This window comes from Branchiostoma lanceolatum, chromosome 2 (genome assembly GCF_035083965.1).
Source record: "Branchiostoma lanceolatum isolate klBraLanc5 chromosome 2, klBraLanc5.hap2, whole genome shotgun sequence".
NCBI lineage: Eukaryota > Metazoa > Chordata > Leptocardii > Amphioxiformes > Branchiostomatidae > Branchiostoma > Branchiostoma lanceolatum.
Genome location: NC_089723.1, coordinates 18,945,005 through 18,965,848, shown reverse-complemented (window position 1 = coordinate 18,965,848; position 20,844 = coordinate 18,945,005). Strand labels below are relative to the sequence as shown.

The window sequence follows — 20,844 nt, the reverse complement described above, 5'->3', positions numbered from 1 at the left end:
TCATGTTCTATCAGACAGTTTGAATACAACTTTTCTTATTGCGCAAATATCCTGTCTTTTGGATGTCCAAAGTAAAGTTCAAATCAATCGATTGTCTTTCTGTTTGAAGAAAATACTATTCAGACTTGAACAATCTAAACCATCCAGAAGTTTGCTATCTACATTTATTACAGAGGTATCTCTCCCCTCCAAGGCCCTTCCACCTTAGGAAGTCTTTTGCCCCTTTATTATGAGGAACTGCCCAAGCGGAAAATCTCTCTCCACAGGTGAATATTCATGTGACTGCACACACATTGTTTGCTTGAGCGAGTAGGCCTGACTCCAGAAGAATGCACGGCAGGGGAGCATAGTTCCTGCTAATGACATTTTTTCCTCTACTCTAAACTGTTCGGCCTCTTGCAGAGATTGTTCTTCACCTACACTATGATTTTCTTCTTTGGTAATTAAAGACCGGGGTTATGATCCCACTCAAAATTCCTTCCAAAGCGTGAGCGGAGTTGAATGTTATCCGGTATGTGTTAGCATTGAATATATCTGCCAGATATAATGGACTATTTCCAACTGCAGTGTGCTGAGACAAACATCTTATGCACTTATTATATGTATGTAGAGGATACCTTTACTTTTAACTATGTGAATAGTTTGTCAAAACTTGTGTTGAAAACTGAAGAAAACCTGCTGGGTAAGGTTTTTCATAGTAAAACTTTCCAAATAGATTCTCCTTGAAAAAAAAACTTCTAGTATTGTACAGAAGTTCCTAATATACCAGGGTCTTCCTTCAATCCTGGATGAACCCATAGGTGTGGGAACCTATCATTACCACTGATTTATGACCCATTAACAGTGATTTAAAAGGTGCTAAATTTGCCCTCAGAGGTGACAAAACAGACACATTTGTTTCCTTAATGGACAATGTGCTAAACATTGATGGACTCTGGAGATCAGTCATGCCTAGGAAATATCCTCAGGCCTCCTTCTTTGTATGTCAATAAAGGTGAACTCACTTTTCCTTGAAAACATTGATTTTCTTATTCGGACAACAGCCTATTCTTCTCTACAAATTCTGCTAAAACAACCTAATAGAAGGAAAATTGACACAAAACCCACAGCACTTTCCAAAATCTAAACCATGCTGGCCTAAGCTTTTTTTGAAACGTCCAATACCAATTTTAGCTGCTAAAACAGCCAAGTTTGTTGAACTTATGAAGGCATCAACTAATTGTAATTTCCTACACGAATTGAAAACAACTATTCTCTCTGCCCTTTGAAGTATTTCTTATACCTACCTCACTATTGTTCAAAAGTCAACAAATGGTGTTCTAATGGCTGGGATGCCACCAATGCAGTGATAAGACAACAGATAGAGATGACCATCCACACACCTTTTGTTTTTATTCAAAATACTTCACTGTCAGACAAAGGCCGACTTGTGAGAAAGGTAAATACACACCTGAGGTTATCAGAACCAGTATCTGGGACCCCCTTTCTATCCAAAAGCCAATACATCCTGACTTATCTCCAGCAAACTCTTCTTATCAGTGCCGGCAGGTACTTGTGAACCACAGACACACCATAAACCTATAAACCTACTGATGAGAAGGACAACAACACTCAAATCTCACTGAAGACCTAATAAATCACTTTGAGTTTCACCTTTCCTTGAACATTGATTCTGCCAATTTGAACAAAGGTAGAAGATATCTGTGGTAGTATCCTGTGGTGTTACATGGGTCATTCACCACGACTATGAATAGAACTGCCTGTGGAAATGTTAATGTTTGCACTAATTATAACAGAGTAATTAACAAGAGCAAGAATTGTTATTTAAATGAGACCATTCAGACTATGTACTAGTTGGACTGTAGGTATTTGAAAAAGTTAGAGCTCAGACATAGCCACATCACTGTGAGTATAGTGACACATACCTAACTCAGTGAGCTGGGCAAAGATAGACAGAACACCTAACTTGGCATTCATAAAAGCCTGAAAAACAGAATTCCCTGACCAATATCAGCACTAGTGATAGAGTATCTATTTGTGGTAAACATAAAAATGCAGTAGTAGCCTCTACTTGATTTCTCTACGCCCCCCCCCCCCTCTTCTTATAATGAACACTGCCTAATCATCTTCCGGTTATACCTCATTAATAACTAATCAGCTTATAGTAAATAATGCAGGGTGGGCCAGTAAACAAGGGGTATATGCTGCATCCTTTCTTCAACGTGAACAATCACCAGTATCTTTAAATCTCCCATGCTCAGTGTGTGTAGCTTCTACACATTACCAATGGTATGGCTTTACTACTATAGATTTAATACGAAAATTGAACAGCCTGAAAAGTAGCAGTCAAACAGCCGGACATAAGCCAATTGTGAGTAATATATTGGAGATATCTCAAGTATTGGTTAGTGTTATTCCTGCATAAGAATGGTGGAGAGCTCCTGAGCTACACACTCCATTCAAGAGGGTCGAAGTGTGCAGGGCTTGCTCCTAGATCAAACAGGTCAACATCCATGGAAATACAGCTTACAGGCAAACACAGTGTAGACTTCTACACATCAACTTGTGTGCATGTCTCTTATATTGGAGCATTCCCGCGTGCGACAGTAGCAACGGTTCTTGACAACTACAGACGAACGTTTGCGACTGGTTGTAGAAGTTCGGCATTATGGATAAGCCACCTCTCCAGCCAAGTGGAATGCATGTTGCTCCCACTTGTGAATGTAAATGATTTTTCCAGTACATTTGACACAGTGAAGGACTGAAAATCTGGGACATAAGGGTCCAAATGTGCCCTATCCAGCGGGCTCCCCTGCCCAGTCAAAGGAGCATGATTTGATCAACCCATACCCAATGGGGACCTGTGCTTGTGTTGTTAGGTGACATTCAGACTTATTCCTAAGCACAAGACGTAAAAGTAACAATCATATTCATTTCAAAGATTCATTCTCAAAAACTTGGTCAAGGAAAGTCAAAATCTGCTTTAGAAAATTTGAACATATCCTAAAACTGTACATTATTTCATGAAAATTTCACTTCCCTGGGAATGTTCTGGTAAAAAAAAGAAGAACCAAAACAAACAGAAACTATAATGTATGCATATATTTAAGCTTCAGTCTAAAAACGCATCTGTGGTTAAACTAGATATAATTCTAACCAAAAACGAAACGAAAACTGTATCTGCTTATATCATGCCATGTCCAAGAGTTAATAGTTCTTCAGTGTTAAATTAAGGCTTTCTACCTTGTGTGATTTCAGTAAATATAACAGATTCTCTCCCTTGGTAAACTCTTGTCCTACTAGCATCACAACAAAAGCATCTGATGTCGTTACAAAGGCTTTCAGCCCCAGGCTAGATTAAATCCGGAAGTAGTCTCTGCAAATGTTTCTCACAAGACCATGGCACATACGATTATTAATTCATTTGACATTCATGTAAACTCCCAAATGATACATTGTTAAACCGATGGTTAGGCCTATTACTTATTCATCATGTCAAAATTTGAAAGGGACTGTTTTAACAAACATGACATTCTTGCTTTGTTTGTTATCAGTGAATCAAACCACAGAAAGCACAGTAATTACTGTGAATTAACCAGTAGCTGGGAGCACATTTGGCCTGTCAGCTCATGACGTATGACCTCTATGAGCAGGAGCTTACTTTCTAAAATATCTAAAATACAATTAATCTAAAATACAATTCCATTCAATGACAATCATCAACGCCACACTTTCTAAATTCCCATTTATTCCAAAGACTGTTACTAGCCAGTTTTACTGATCAGTTTTAGAACTACCCTTAAAGATTTGCAAAACTGAACAATCAGTCAACTAAACATTCTTGCGATTCAAAAAGAGGATAAAGAGAACATAAGTTTCCTTTTTGAAATATCAATAATACTATTCTTTTCACCTTACAAGAATGCATGATATTCCTGAATCTATAACGTAACCTTTGAGATTCTGCACCACTTGTACTGATGAATATTAGCAATCTAACAAAGGAATAAAAAGTCAGTTTATGACATTATGATAGAGTGCTGTTTCCATCACAGTCAAAATAGTCCATTGGTCCATTACAGAAATTACATTCAATTCAACAAAGCAGTAATATTTCAGATATGCACAGTATTTCCCCGCTTGGCACATGGAGAATTTCCCTTAAGGCTCCAATCTGGACAGATATTGTCGTTAATAAGGGCTTTTCAATGTGGGTGGCTTAAGGCCCACTCCTGAGAATACTGGCATGGCCACTTTCAATCTAGGAAATGGAACAATTTCAATAACATTGTCTGGGTTTGGGGGAAGTCGGTGGCTTTCACACATTGCAGTTCCCCTTGGGAAGCGCGGCGGAGAGGCAGGAGCCGCACGCAGACTCCGCCGCCACCAAAACGGCAGAGACGGAATCCCACGCCTTCCAATCACCAGGCGTGGGAAACCAAATCAAACATAGGAAGGTTCCAAGATGAGTACATATGGATTAAAGCACTAGTACCACATTATGTATCACAGACTGGAATGTACTAAGGGACCCCAGTACTCCTCCCTAGTATATATTCTATTTGATGGTTCCAGCCAGTCCACAAATAACTTACACATAACATTAATACTAGATTAGTATATTCTTTATGACGACAAGTACATGTATATTCTTCCCAAGTAAGGCCACGCCAATTTGATTTCTTGGTTAACAGATTTTTATTTTCAAAAAAAATAAAAAATTTTAGAAAAAAAAAAACATGAAAGCCCAGCCTTCTGTTTTCATGAATTTTTTTCTAAATCTTTTTTTTTGGAAAATAAAAATCTGTTAACCAAGAAATTAAATTGTTGTGGCCTAAGGCTAGATGGAAATTTGAAATAGCAGGAAGCGTAAAAAAAAGCAAATTTCTGGAAATATTGAAGTACTTTGAAGGTACCTAGTTGTAAGTGCTGGTCCATGTCTACATTATGCTGAAGTAACATAAGTACAGTTAGGCGTTGTTCTTTCCTTCTTCTTCTGTCTAATCACAGCATCAGAAATAAGCCTACTGCACATCCTCTGGCTGTTTCTAGTGGGCAGGTTCTTAATGGACCAAACACAGATAAACAAACAACAGACTGAAGTGCTTATCTTTATAAACCCATCAGATCTAGTGGGATTAAGCTTGATAAACTTGGACCACAAAAAATCCCAATTTCAGAAAACCTATGATAACTTCCAAAGTACAGTACAACAAAAAATACCCAAAGCAATAATGTATATGATTTGTACATGTGCCTCCACTAACTTTCAAAATCATATTTTGCTCCTCAACGAAAATAATAAAATCAGCTTAGGATACCCCAAATGACTCTGCTGCAATGTAGCTTCTTTCTTGTATTGGAGGAGTGGAAGTTTATGTCAAGGGTCACTTAATACTGTGAGTATCTTTGGTCCCCAACTATTTTTATAGCTTCAACCTGTGCCTTGTGCATGCAAATAGCTAAATTTTTGGTCAAGCCACAAGAAAGAAATCTGCCTTCCCTTGTGGAGTTAGACAGCAAACACTCTTCAGTCCAACTCGAGGCACCCAGACAAACAGGCCCAAAGTTTGGTTAGCCCCACTACAAACTCCTCAGCTACTGGGTAAACCAGCAGAGGCTACTGTGTGACAACACCTTACTGTGCTAGGTAAACTAACCATATCCCACTCTGCCACTAAACTGTACCAGCTAACATGGGAATAATTCCTGACAATGTTTTCCATCATAATGTACGATTATTTGTCAACTTTTCTTAACAAAATTAACCTTTAAACAAAAATATAACTTTTGGTCAAAAACAATATAAAGTATTAAAAAAAAACAGATTATCTGACTTCCCATTTTGATTCAATACGTCAAATTCCCTATTTCTCACTTGATAACTGGGTGAAAGTTACATGTAGAAACCACAGAATCTATCTATAGTTGCTGTTTTGAGCTGAATTTTCATTTCTTTTAATAGGACTTACTGAGAAATATGGTCTTAAATGACAACAGACTGGCTGTCACTGCCTATTATACTGCTATGGACTTGCAGTATTCTCCAAAGGCCGTTTCACCTTGTCCTTCAAATATTAACCCTCACTCCTACATATGGCAATATGATTAAGTGGCGGCAAACATGCCAAAATTCTCTGGGCACACTTTCTGGGCATACCTTCTGTGCCCCTCTTCCTGAAGGTGGTACATCGAGAACCCAGAAGCACTTCCTATTAAAGGAGAGGGCCAGGAGCTGGGAAAACTAACAGGCTACTGGTGACAACAGTATACTGATAAGACTATTAAACAAAACACTTGCTGTTTACAAATAAAATTGTCCTCTATCACAAAGAGATGATGTACACTGTATAATTGATTATTCATCTGAAAGATATCACCTGAGCAGTTTACTCTAGCAACTGTCTATCAAGTTCATCTGTCAAAGAAGGCACCATGGTTTAGTGACTTTAGTCAACATCACAAAAAAAAGCAAGTCGCAAAACAGTCTGACAAAAAAATGAGTCACTCCCTTTTATTTCAGTATATTCTTCTGATAAATCTTCCCTTAACAATCTCTGTGCCCAAAAAACATTTAGCAACAAAAACCCTTTCAATTCTACTTTCATCCATGCTGCGCCCCTTAACTGCATTGTAGAGTTTGAATGTTCGTCTGTCTTTGTTGAAGGCCTAAGTTTTTGCTAGCCCCCCATCCAATTCAATATACACATCAGAGTCAAAGTAAAAAAATCAAAACATAAAAAAAGCATTGATATTCTAGTATATTCTACCTGTGTTGAATATCCGCAAGAAATAACTTTTGGAATGAAGAGCAAAATCAATGTTACAAAATTGAAAATATCCATCCAGCCAGTGCAACAATCCTTGAGATCCAGCACCACCCACCAAGACCCCTCCACCCACCATACAATCTTGCTTGTATTTTCTAGAAAACCTGTTTATTTTCCTGCTAGAAATAAACATAGACCTGGGACACCTTAGATTTGATAACAAATTGAGGCCGTGTTGACTACAAGGCAACTTGCTGTTTTCTCCCAACAGAGACCTGTATGTATATACGTACCCCCATCACATGGTCTACCTACCTACCACACTGTGGTAACCAAATGCCTCAACTCTGAAATACCAACTGTCACATCCAGAACGTTTTCACTTATTCCACAAACCAGCCTACTTGTCAACCATAAAAAGGCATGCTAAAAAATGTCAAAAGTATTGACAGGACTCTTTTAACACTCTGAACACCTTCACACAACCCGATCATTACTATTGGTAAATGTACATGTACATCATACCATAAAAAAGCCAAAGTCATCAAAGTCATGTGCCAACTTTTCCATCTGAGTCCATCTTATTTTCCGCTGCACGGTTTCTATAAATACTGTCATTTCTACCTTTCATAAATACAAACCATGTCCTCTGTAGCTAAAGCTGTTGTCGGGTAATCAACTTGGTAAGATTAACTGTTATAGAAACACGCCCCTACCCGATGTTTCACCTGACCACGCCGTAGTTTCCTGTCCAGCTTTGCTATCCTACCTCGCACGGCTTTGTCCAGCTCAAAGAAACGGTAACATGTCCACTGGGCAGTTACAAGTTTTCCTACCTGCTCTGTGGTTCAGGTATCAGTGGGCGAGGGATCCAGATTACACTTAAACATCGAGAAACATGCCGACACCCTGGCACGATTTCTCCCCAAAACATCACATTTCATGCCACAATAAAAAGCCACCCAACTAACCGTTATTTCTCGATTTACCGCCTATTTTCTTCCATTATTCATCCAGCGCTGGGGTCAGGCAATAATAACAAAATTGCATGTTATGCTTGTACTAACCTATTATTTCTTGCTGCGAGACGTTCCAACACAATGCGGCTACAAAGCTGGAGGGCTATGGATCCCTATGGCGGCGAGCAGTGCTAGTTTTCCCGCCGCACAATGCCAACAGTCGCTGCAAACTTCTACGATTTCTCCCGCTGCACTGATATCTAAACAAGTCCTCACCTGTTCCCCATGTTAGGCTTTGTATCGGGATGCATATTAAGAAATTCTTGTTTGTGGACTTAATGGGAGACAAATAAAGGGGGTAGAAAGCAAGGAGTGGCGGGATCGCTACAGTAACATTTCAATCAGATTACACAAAGAGGGCAAAGACAGCTAAAAGCAAGCCAGGGTGGTTTTGAATGGGTGAGGGGGGTAACCCTAGCCCAATTGGGGGTGTTGGTTTCCGACCTGCTTTTCTAAGGGCACAGTTTGTGCAAACAGCCTGCATTCCCCCATCCCCCATTTATTGAATTTGGTTGTAAAAGGCTGTTCTTTTATTTTTTCCACGCCATTTTGGCACTAAGATAAAGTTTACACAACCCCTTGGGAGGAGCCGATCGAGTTCCCCCACCGCGCTTCCCCAATAAAACGTCGCCCGGGCGACGGGAAATTTTATCCAGATTCTGGCAATCGAATATCACAGGTGAAAATAACCCCACCACTGATCCGTAAGTTTACAATCAGGGATAGGTCCCCCTACATGCGACAGTTGCACACAAAAGACTGCGACTGTACCAGACACAAAGCCAAGAAAGTGGCGGCAAGCCTTTTGTCAAATGGACATTGACAAAACAAGCTAGGACACAACATATTAACTGCAGTGGACAGAGCCTGTCCAGTATCATGATGTTGACCACAGAAAATAGTTTTACTACTATAAGTCGGCACCACCTTACTACACTGGTGTAAAATAGAAATTCTTCTCACCTGTAATGGTTACATATCCTTTTCCAATATTGATATTCTGTACCTTTATCATCAAAGTTTATGAAAATGATGAAATTAGCACTGTTACTGCTGTGAATGAAGTTTTCCAGCCTAAAATAGAGTTCACTTTGTGTGAAACTTTCTCCAGTAAAATGAAGGTAAAATTTGTTCCATTGAATATTACAGCTCTCCACTGATCACTTCTTGTTGTAATATCTAACCTCATTACAGAGCTACAATATTACAAAGTTCATGAACACTGTACTACCTAAACACTCTAAAAAAAGAGACCAGTCTACTTATAAATAGAAATAAATCATAGTTTTGAAAAGAAATGACACATATCCCAATGGAACTAGAGAACAGTCTCATTGCTGTGAAAGGGAATGCGACAATGGCCTGGCGAGTTCCCGCCGAAAGGCTTTTGTGGTCTATCCTCCAGTGACATGTACACCACAAAGACGTCCAACCTCGAAAGAAAAGCTCAACACATTATGGGGGTACCGAGTTTCACAACATGGGCAATATGCACCTCTCCATCCACAGGAACATTTCAAACCTTCAAGAGACAAAATTACTGGTAAAACATGAAGTCGTACAATCAGAGAATGCCCTTCTGCAATACCGCAGCCCCAGACCATCCAATCTACATATACCTGAATTAACATAGCTTTTTACAGACATCACATATTCCTGTAGTGCTAGCATAACAAGCAAGACTTCTACCATCATCATACTTACAAGACTGTAAGAGCGACACACTAAAGGGAAAGATGTTACTTTCAACATTGAAAATTGGAAAGTCTAAGTGATTTCTAGCTATCTTATCAGCAGACTACCAAACGCTTTGTGGTTCAGTTACTGGTATAGAGAAGGATGCGGGTAATGTTCAATGGTATACCTAATCTAACTGGAAGCCACAACCTGGACTTAACAATGAATTATTATGACTATATTCCATCTATCATGATAGCATAAGCAAAAATTACATCTACAGTAAGAAAACAAAACAAAATTCCAAAAATCCAGTGGCTAATTTTGTAATCCTCCATAATCAAATTTTGGCTTGTGCTTCATAAAAAGAGTACCAGCATTATCAGCACAATCCAGGCATATCAACAAAAGAATAACAAAAAGAATAGATGTTTTAGCTGTCTTGCAGAGTGATACCACTCATTTACCGCAAGAAAAAAAATCTAATGATGGTCCAAATATTGTTATTATGACAGCAATGTGGAGCTATGTAAGCGTGCCACACAGCACACGTTCGACGGCGTCAAAATGTGCACAGGAACACGCTTTGACGGCCGTCCCAGGGTGCCATATGGGGCACCCAGAACGGCTGTTTTCTACGGTCTCCACATTGATATAAGACGCAAACAGTTGACAATACTCGGTCAGAAAATAGCTGAACAATTATATTTTACGATCTTTTGATTTCTATGAAGGACAGTGTGGGAAAATACGGAATTTGCGAAGTTCGTACGGAGCGCCTGTGAGAACGTGCGAGCACCGATCTCGGGAGATAGTTCAACTAAAACCCGTTCTGAAATGAAATAAAAACACCCAAACTATCAACTGTTCCGCTTTTTATTATCTTCAGATGTAATACTTATGATCCATTTTGCTGGAGCTTTCAGTAAACCTGCGTAAAACCTACAGGAAACGCCGATCTCGATGCACGGAAAGTCCGCCATTACACACATGTGCGATCAGCCGCTTAGACGGAAAGTAGCCGCTTATTGGGACACAAACATTACGCCGATTCGGCGTGATTTGTATGAATACGTATGCCGTGATCGGTCTCTCTTTTTTGCGTGAGGCCGTTACCACGGAGATTTTTGGACACAAGCTTGAAGGCAAATGTTTATACGCTCAGCAGGATGTCTCTAAATTGTGTGTTTTCGCCCAATAAAATATCAAAAGGCATCATGCCGAACTTTCCACAGGCCGTTGCCACCTGTCAGTCAGCACGTCAGGACGTGCTGAGCTGCACGCCGTGACGGAAGTTTTGTCTCTCCTTTTTTCGGGCGCGAGTCCGTTACTACGGCGATTTTCGGGCACAAGCTCAAAGGGAAATGCTCAATGATATATCTATGAAGTCACTGCGAAATATCTATTCATTGAAATTCGCACAATAAAATATTAAAAGGCATTAACGCCGAACTTTCCACATACCGTCGTCACCTGCCAGTCAGCACGTCAAGACGTGCTGAGCTGCACGCTGTGACGGAAGTTTTGTGGATTGATAGTGAACCAGAATCGGTGAACTGGTCAAGTGCAGTATGGACTTTGCTGTTACAATTGCGTGACTTTAAAGTAATTGTTGAAAATTGTCGATGTAGCCACAGCACAATTCGGTAAAATACAGGTAAGTAATTGCACAGCATATCGCACGCCTTTTCTCGATCGCCCCCCTGTGCTGTGCTGTGCGCTGTGACCCAAGAAGATTCTTTCAGGTATTTTGCTTCTATTTCTAGTTTAAAAAAATATTCCTTGTTATTTCCCTTTCAACTTTCATTAGCGATTATGAAATGGTTGAAACTTTGTTTTCTTTTTGCGAGCAATTGTTTCTTTCAAGTAGTATAAGGAAAGTTTCAAGTTTTTAACGTCTTCGTCATTTGTTATATTCCGCCATTCCGCCGTTATCATGTACTGGTCCACACGCTTTGACGGTTACACTGGAAACTCACCGTAGCACGTTTCATAGATAATGTTTTTGAATGGTAAGTCGTCATCTGATAAGCGATGATAAAACTTTGCTTTCTTGTTGCGAGTTATTTTGTTGCTATAAGGAACTTGTCAAGTTTTAGAAAGTTTTTTGTCGTTTGTCATACATATTCTGCCGTTATCGTGTGCTGATCCACACGCTTTGACGGGTTATCCGAAAACTCACCGCAGGACGTTACAATATTGATATTTTTAATGGTAAATCGTCTTTTGTTAAGTGATTATAAACTAACAGAAAGTTTGTTTTCTTGTTGCAAGTTAATTGTTGCTATTTGGAAATTGTGAAGTTTTTTTAATAGTATAGGTCGTTTGTCATATTCTGCCGTCATCATGTGCTGATCCGCACGCTATGACGGTTATACGGAACCTCACCACGGCACGTTGCAATGATGGTATTTTTGAATGGTAAGTTTCGTCCGGCTTGGATTAATGGTTGTAAAATGATAGAAACTTTGTTTTCCTGTTGCGACTTTTTTTTGTTGCTATGATTGCTAAGGAAATTTTCCAGCTTTTTTTCGAGTATTTGTCGTCTGTGATATTCTGCCGTCATCATGTGCTCATACACACGTTATGACGGGTTGCATGGAAACTCACCACATGTACATGCAGCACTTCGCAATACACACTAGGCTCAACACGCACACATGCAATGTTTAAAATGATTTATCACCGAGCATGGGACCGCAACCTACGGGCTCTGATAACGCTTAGGACCGACATTTAGTTGTGTATGGCAGCCCAGACATAGGAACCCCGAAACAAATGAAACGTGAGGTTTGGCCGCAAGTGTCTTTCTTCTCTACCTCAAGAAGGTGGTCTGCAAACAAAACAAAACAAGATTGGCAACATAAAAAGATGTTGCCATGGCGACGGTGGTCTCTGTTAACGTTTTCGTTTTTAGCCCACATGCAAATAAGGACCTCGCATAAGCAGCATAAATCATATCAGTCGATCACCTTCTCTACCAAAATAACACAAGTTGTCCAATGTATGAAAATATTGTTTTCACAAAAAAAGATATCGCACCATTTCCTCATAAATTATGTAAATGAGGCGCTCTATGCAAGATTTGTGTCTAATAGTGGCCACATTTACTCAACTTCCAAATGACACGTGGCGACGATAGAATATGACAAACTCTAAAAAAACTTGAATGTTTCCTTATAGCAGCAAAATAACTCCCAACAAAGTTTCTATCTTTCCACAATCGCAAATCAAAGGACAAAGGAAATTAATATGGAATCCTAGTATGTGTCTTTTAACTCAAAATTGGAGAAAAATATTTTTAAGAGCCGTCCGTCACAGCGTGCAGCTCAGCACGGCTCGACGTGCTGACTGACATGTGGCGACGGCACGTGGAAAGTTCGGCGTGCATGCCTTTTAATATTTTATTATGCGAAATAATTATTCATAAATATATCATTGAGCATTTCTCTATTGAGCTTGTGCCCGAAAATCTCCACAGTAACGGACTCACGCCAAAAAAAAGGAGAGACAAAACTTCCGTCACAGCGTGCAGCTCTGCACGTCTTGACGTGCTGATCTGGCACGTGACGACGGTATGTGGAAAGTCCGGCGTTAATGCCTTTTAATATTTTAATGTGCGAAATATCTATTCATAGATATATCATTGAGCATTTCCATTCGAGCTTGTGCCCGAAAATCGCCATAGTAACGGACTCACGCCAAAAAAAGGAGAGACAAAACTTCCGTCACAGCGTGCAGCTCAGCACGTCCTGACGTGCTGACTGGCAGGTGACGACGGTGTATGGAAAGTTCGGCGTTAATGCCTTTTAATATTTTATTGTGCGAAATATCTATTCATAGATATATCATTGAGCATTTCCATTCGAGCTTGTGCCCGAAAATCGCCATAGTAACGGACTCACGCCAAAAAAAGGAGAGACAAAACTTCCGTCACAGCGTGCAGCTCAGCACGTCCTGACGTGCTGACTGGCAGGTGACGACGGTATATGCGCAGGTATATATGCGGAAAGTTCGGCGTTAATGCCCTTTAATATCTTATTGTGCGAATTTCTATGAATAGATATTTCGCAGTGACTGGGAAATATCTATTCATAGATATATCATTATAACGGACTCACGCCATAGTAACGGACTCACGCCAAAAAAAGAGAGACAAAACTTCCGTCACAGCGTGCAGCTCAGCACGTCTTGACGTGCTGACTGGCAGGTGACGACGGTATGTGGAAAGTTCGGCGTTAATGCCTTTTAATATCTTATTGTGCGAATTTCTATGAATAGATATTTCGCAGTGACTGCGAAATATCTATTCATAGATATATCATTGAGCGTTTCCCTTTGAGCTTGTGCCCGAAAATCGCCGTAGTAAAAGGAGAGACAAAACTTCCGTCACAGCGTGCAGCTCAGCACGTCCTGACGTGCTGACTGACAGGTGGCAACGGCCTGTGGAAAGTTCGGCGTGCATGCCTTTTAATATTTTATTGCGCGAAAACACACAATTTAGAGACATCCTGCTGAGCGTATAAGCATTTGCCTTCAAGCTTGTGTCCAGAAATCTCCGTGGTAACGGCCTCACGCAAAAAAGAGAGACCGATCACGGCATACGTATTCATACAAATCACGCCGAATCGGCGTAATGTTTGTGTCGCAATAAGTGGCTACTTTCCGTCTAAGCGGCTGATCGCACATGTGTCATGGCGGACTTTCCGTGCATCGAGATCGGCGTTTCCTGTAGGTTTTACGCAGGTTTACTGGCAGCTCCAGCCAAATGGATCATAAGTATTACATCTGAAGATAATAAAAAGCGGAACAGTTGATAGTTTGGGTGTTTTTATTTCATTTCAGAACGGGTTTTAGTTGAACTATCTCCCGAGATCGGTGCTCGCACGTTCTCACAGGCGCTCCGTACGAACTTCGCAAATTCCGTATTTTCCCACACTCTGTCCTTCATAGAAATCAAAAGATCGTAAAATATAATTGTTCAGCTATTTTCTGACCGAGTATTGTCAACTGTTTGCGTCTTATATCAATGTGGAGACCGTAGAAAACAGCCGTTCTGGGTGCCCCATATGGCACCCTGGGACGGCCGTCAAAGCGTGTTCCTGTGCACATTTTGACGCCGTCGAACGTGTGCTGTGTGGCACGCTTACATACCTGCAATGTGCATGCAGATGCCTTGGAAGCCAAAAAAACACCATAACTTCAAAACACAGAGATGAAATCAGCAGTTTTGTCCGAATGACAGTGCTGAAAAGGACAGGATGTGTTCACAAATGACACATTGTACCGGGCGCATAAAATCATCTCTGGAAGCCATCCGTGTAATTGCGACAATACTGGAGCGATACCGCTCCACACCACTTGCACAAAGAAAGCCCATAATTATCCTCATCCAGCCTCAGTTACTTGACCAATCTGGGCGATGAAAGTCTGAGGATACAACCTGACACATATAAAACATAGCAAGCATTTGTCCCCATTGAACAGGACAGTATGCAGCGCAAATCTATAACCCATAGATGAAGAAAATCTTTCTGCACCATCAGAGATTGAAAATCTCATCGGAAGTGCCCAGGGCTGATCCGGCACTTTAAGTGTAGTACTGGTCTGACATGTCATAGACCCCTGCCCCACTTCTGATAGATACAACACAGTAAAGAGAGCAAACGGACTAACCTGGTACACAGGTGCGGTATGGTAAAGACACTGCATGCTGCCGGGTGGGACCTGTGCACACTGCAGAAGCTGTTGTCTACAGGTCTAACAAATATCCCTACTAAGCAGCTAAAGCCAACGCCGTGCTGCCCGTCTCCTTCACTGCATTATCCACATGTCGCTGTGCGGCGGCTCTGCTTTATACCTTCCCTTATAGCCCCGCAGGGAAAATACAATTAGGACTAATACAATGGCGTGGGCAGGCTCAGGTGGTTACATTCATACACGGGCCTGCAGAGGAGCTGATTTGTCGGCACTAAGCACCTCTCGATTGTCCGCGTGACAGCGCGAAAGGGCTTCTGCTGACTGAAGTCTATGCAAGTCAAACGTGACTCTCTTAACTGCCTTTCAAAGTATAAAAGAGATATTTCTGAGTGGGGTAGTAAGTTTTGATTACGGCAATTTAATGGTGTTCAATTCAAACTTTGATAAGTGAAGTTTAACTGCACCTGCCTTGTCTTTAAAGTATGTAAGGCTTTTAGGGTTCAATGTCTAGTTCAAGGAAAACTGGTTGATCACATTTGTTTGATCTTCCAATACGTAACATACCAAAAATGCAAAATGTGGTAGGTTCAAAGTGGTAGTGTTCAAATAGTTTTTCCAGGAAGATGAAGCACAGGAACAAGATCATACTCTGCTATTAAGAAATCTTTCATTTCTAAGACCAAAAGGATCCACGCATATCCTGTACCCCATATGAGAAAAAAACAAATAAACGTAGGTAGACATAACAACAAAATCTACCTTCAAGCATAATGAATGTATGGACTGCATAGTATATAACAGATCCAATTAATGGAACTTTTGCCGGCGCAGCACACTTTCAATTTCATGACATGTGACAATCAAGGAGGCTGTAACATATGTACTGCGGATTAGCTTTGACTTTGAGATATTTTTTCAGACAGCTATCACATACTGCTAAGTGTTGACTACCACTTAAGTCCCTTCCCAGGTGTTCTAACAAGCTAACAACATATTTCAAGGCACCATAATCCATCCTGCACCTCGAAGAGGTCACTAATTAGTACTTATATATAGCTCTAAAAGACCTGTAACGAATTCCTGTCGAAGGAAAACATTTTATATAACCTTTACTGTGGTGGTATAATGCACAGTCAGCATCAGTCTTAGAGACTAATAGCCTTCCAATGCCGTGTTCAGTTTCATAAAGTATGTGGATACTCTCCTGCACTAAGTGCTACCTTAGACCTGCACAGGAATATTTCAAGTGGTCTTTTCCAACAACTCGCGAATCAACACAGCACATCACCTGCTCAAAACATGACAATCAACTAATAAGCAAGTTTTTTTCCAGAAATATCATGCAGCACTACTAGTTTCTGCTGTAGAGCACTTGAACACACGTGTTACAAAGTCCCTGTAATTTGATGAACTTTTTTTCTTCAGCTTTTGTAACAACTGGAAATTTGCACCTGCCCACTGTGTAGTAGAAGTCACTTATACCAATTGGACAGAGGGTTGCAAACTTCAAACATTTGCTTGATTTCTTATATTTCTTTTACCATGGCATTCAAGCAAAAATCTGGTGCTTATCATAATCTAAAATAGCGACAAATCAGTTCTATTATGCTGTTATATCTCATTAGCAAGTCATGGCAAGGTACTACTTTCTTTTGTCGTAAACAATCTTTTTTTTTCAAAAGGCAGCAGATGGGAGAGAGGCAGGGGGCCTTTGTTGGGCAGTCAGTATCTATTAGTCGCTTACAGAGGAGGCTGAAACAGGGCAACACAAGGGCTCACTCACCTGGAACTGCAAGATAAAAGAAAAGTTGTTTGCTTTTATGTTATGTTCTAATATTACAACTTGATTGAAAAAACAACAGAATTTTATTGTGAATTTCAGCCCTAATGGTAATTGCAAATTAACAACCTAACAGTTACTGTGGTAGACAATATTAAACGTCTTGTCTAATGGACATTCCATATCTAGTGTTGTCTACATCTCTGAAACCAGTCTCTTAACTGACTTTACATCGTAATTCAAAAGATGTCACAAAAGCTTTGAATACCTTGTGGTTGCTTTTCTTTTCAAGTTAAGTCTTGTGCTAACTGTTCAATAGATTTGACTTATTTACGAATTTCCATTTACTACACTTGCTTCTTTCTCTAGCAGCAGGTGCGGGCAACAGCAATAAATGGACAATACATTTCACAGTTGACGCAGAGGAAGGGCTAATCAGTACATGATGTGAGGCGACATCTGCGTTTTCTTCATCATGCTAATAAACTCACCCAACCAGAAATTAATCTAGCATTGGATGTCACTCCAACTTCTGAGTAACATGTGCGTGTGGCAGCAATCTCGGGGGAGTAACTGACTTTCAAGCCTGTTTATTTCCCCATCCATCAACCCCCCAAATCGATAGATATGGAGAAAAAATGACAAGAGATGTGTGGAAGTGGTGGTAGAGGGGAGGGGATAAGTGATGTAGTAGCGTGTAAAACATGGCAGGCAGAAGCTCCCACCTCCCTGGTGGGAAGGACCCTAATGTACTTATTACTGCTCTTCAAAGCAACACCAAAGGAACAACTACATGGGGACCCAAGTTGGCAGCCCTCACAGGATCTGTACTGGTGAAACCAGACCCTGTGGTTTTCGGCGACGGCAGACATTCTGTCGTCAACCTTTCTTTGCCACAGTTTGTAGTTCCGTCACTTTGAAAGTTAGCGAGAACTACGATCTAGGAAAAGACAAAATCAACCAAATGCCACTTCTTTCCTACAAAAGGAGCAGTGTAACTATTTCCCTGCAAGGTCATTAGTGAGTCCATTTTTCTGAAAGTTACTTTGAAATTCATACAGAAAAATAGATAAAACAGAGTTGTTGGCAATGGCATTTTTCCTCACCTACATGTACGTCCTTTCAAGTTTCATACCACCAAATTTTACTGAAGAGCATGTGACTAATTTTACCAGTGACCTTATGGGAACAGGCTCATCAGACCTCTGCTCCAAAAAAGCTATCATATTGAAACCATGGCAACATCCTCCACATGTCCTGCGCTGATAAAAGAAGTCCTAACCTGGAGGAATTCATTGGGATTTGACCTCATCAGCTTCACAGCAGGGAAACCGCTCCTGCCTTATCCCACTAAATCTCCCACCTTGCACTGGTAATAGAGGGAACTCTCCCCAAAGCTGGGAAAATTCCTCACACCAATATTGTCCTGCATTTCTTAAAACAGTGGAGGCTGTATCCCTTAGCTGTGGGGAGTTTACCTCCCTAAGTCTTCTGACTTGAATCAATAATAGAGCAAATTTTCTGGCTAAGCCGGCAGAGTCTTGTGCAAATATTCCCCTGCATTCTTCACAATATTTCCACACAAGCTTTCATCGAACTTGAGATCTTTACAGTGTCCTTCTGTTTTCCTGGGATTTGGAAGATTTGTACAATGGTTTATTCAACTATGCTACTAAACCTGGCATGGCCTGTGTGAAAATCTTGTACCTACATGAGTGCCTACTCATCTATCTATCCTTACGCACATGCAGAGGCACAGTAACTGACCACGTCAGAACTGAAGTTGGAACCCTTGTTCAGTTGTTGAAAATTACATAAATGAGACATACATTTCAAAAACACATCATTGCTAACTTAGATCTATCAGCATAGACACAGATTATAGTAATAGTAAGGTTTCGAGAGCATTATTCTGGGAGATGCAAAAGACTTTATGACTGTGAGGCCAATGAGTTAGGCAACATGTGTGACAAAGGTGCTCTCACATGAGTTCTTTAAAGTACAAACTGATTGTGAACTTACACTGAATCCGTCGTTACTGTAACAATTGAGAAATAGCTGGCAATAGAGATGAGACAAAAACATATACCTGAAGCCATTTTGCTTGTTGTGTTTATCATTACAGTTAGAGAAGGTGTGAAAATGGCCAACTGCTGAATGTTTCTGATTGGCAAAAGTGTGAATGGACTCCGGCTTATAAACTCAAAGTGTGAAAAACACTTAGCAAGATTACTGGAACACTTTGCACCTCTGTGTGAAGGTACAGGGGGATTCTGTCTCTGGCAAATCATTGGGAATGGTTGGAGACAGGTGCTGCAGCTATGGCAAACCTGTCCCAATATTTGTGTAGAGACGATGTGCCAATTCTTCAACATCATGACTTATTCTGGGTTGAGCAATTTTTTTTTAGATTTAATTGAACATTTTCAAGATGTCCAGTAGGGGTGGATACCGCGGTTCGCTGGACCTGATTCGGACCTTTATAACATCCAAGAACCGAGTCCAAAAAACCTGAAAGCCAAAATCCTGAGTTCAAAAAAAACTGAACGAAGTACAAATAAATTTTTCTATTTTGTTTGATAAAAAGTGTTTTGAGTCTCCCCTCTGACAAAAAAGGCATTTGAAATAAGTGCAACATTCAAATATCAAACACTGGTTTATCTTGAGTCTTCTCACCAAGAAACTTTTTTAGTCGTGCATGTCAGTATTAATTCTCTATGCTTAATATTGGTCTAATAAAACAAAACATCAACTGGACAGGATCAGGTCCAGGTTCAGGTCCGGACCTGAACCTGAATCTCTGGACCTAAACTTGGACTTGGACCTTATTAAGCCGATCCGGTATCCACCCCTAATGTCCAGGATGTATAATACAAACACTGACCTGCACATTAAACAGTGTCCTTCATAACAGTTCCACCATACACTGTTCGAAACACTGTTCCTTTATGGATGAATTATCCATGAAAACTTGCCAGCAACAACTTCTAATCAAAATTCCAGAATTCTCCAGGCTCCATCCCCCATGAATTGTCTTTATTGTTAGCTGGCTGCCATGAATTTGTTTCATTAAGGTGGGGCTTTTAGAGCTGTCACCATGAAGGACACTGCCCTGCTTGTAACAGACGTTGTACAAGGATTGAAAAAGAAGACTAAATTTGACATTTCCCAGATACAATTGTTGCTCCTTTTTTAAGCTGGAAAATCTGGAAAGTTAACTAGTGAAAGTATATTAACAATGAATTGTCTATTCTACATAGACAGAACATATTTTCTTCTCATATTCGTGTTAGATTAGAAGTTCTTCGAACTGCTTTCTTTTGCCTTTTCATCTCTTTCTTTACTACCATATCTCGCAAATTTGCACATTCATAATTTACTGTAAAGATTGGCTATATCTGCTGCATGGCGGGGATACAAGCATTGGAAGGCATGCTTTCTTGAGGCAGAAATGCTGCACATCAAAGTGATACACACTACTTTATGGTCTATGGGAGAACCTACAAACATGAGACGTTAACTTCAGTCTTTAGGTTATGTGGTACAAATAATGCCATGCAGTATAAAGTAGATTGGATTCATTCCTCAAGCTAACTGACATCTTTCACACCGCAGTCGTCCCTCAGTAAGACATCTGAAAGTGCCCGTTCAGAACTTTTATTCAGTCTAGTACCACGACCGGTTTCGCCATAGGTAACGTTTGAGTGGTGTTACGGGTCAAGGTTTCAAATTCTGCATACCTTCCTCCCACACAAATAGAGACCATTTCTTCAGATATATATTCAAAGTCATCATTTAGCCTACCTGGTTTTTGTCTAGTCAACACCATACTCACAAGGCCTACCATGATGTCCTGTCAACCACATTTAAGTAAATACAGGGACATTGGCAAACCTAA

At 40.4% G+C, this 20,844-nt stretch overlaps 1 protein-coding gene across 19 annotated transcripts in view; it reads right to left on the bottom strand.

The window, feature by feature from the left end:
• LOC136427741 (eyes absent homolog 1-like) overlaps positions 1 to 20,844 on the bottom strand; it is a 109,904-nt gene that overhangs the window by 54,217 nt on the left and 34,843 nt on the right. For 2 of the 19 annotated variants that reach the window (XM_066416868.1, XM_066416877.1), the window contains exon 1: positions 15,143 to 15,193. The exons of 16 other annotated variants lie outside the window; for them this stretch is intronic. In XM_066416868.1, the coding sequence (XP_066272965.1) occupies positions 15,143 to 15,178 (36 nt within the window). In that variant the 5' untranslated portion in view covers positions 15,179 to 15,193. Of the gene's footprint in view, positions 1 to 7,837; positions 8,122 to 15,142; positions 15,194 to 20,844 lie in introns of those variants that run through there. One more of the 19 variants, XM_066416881.1, reaches the window with a different exon arrangement.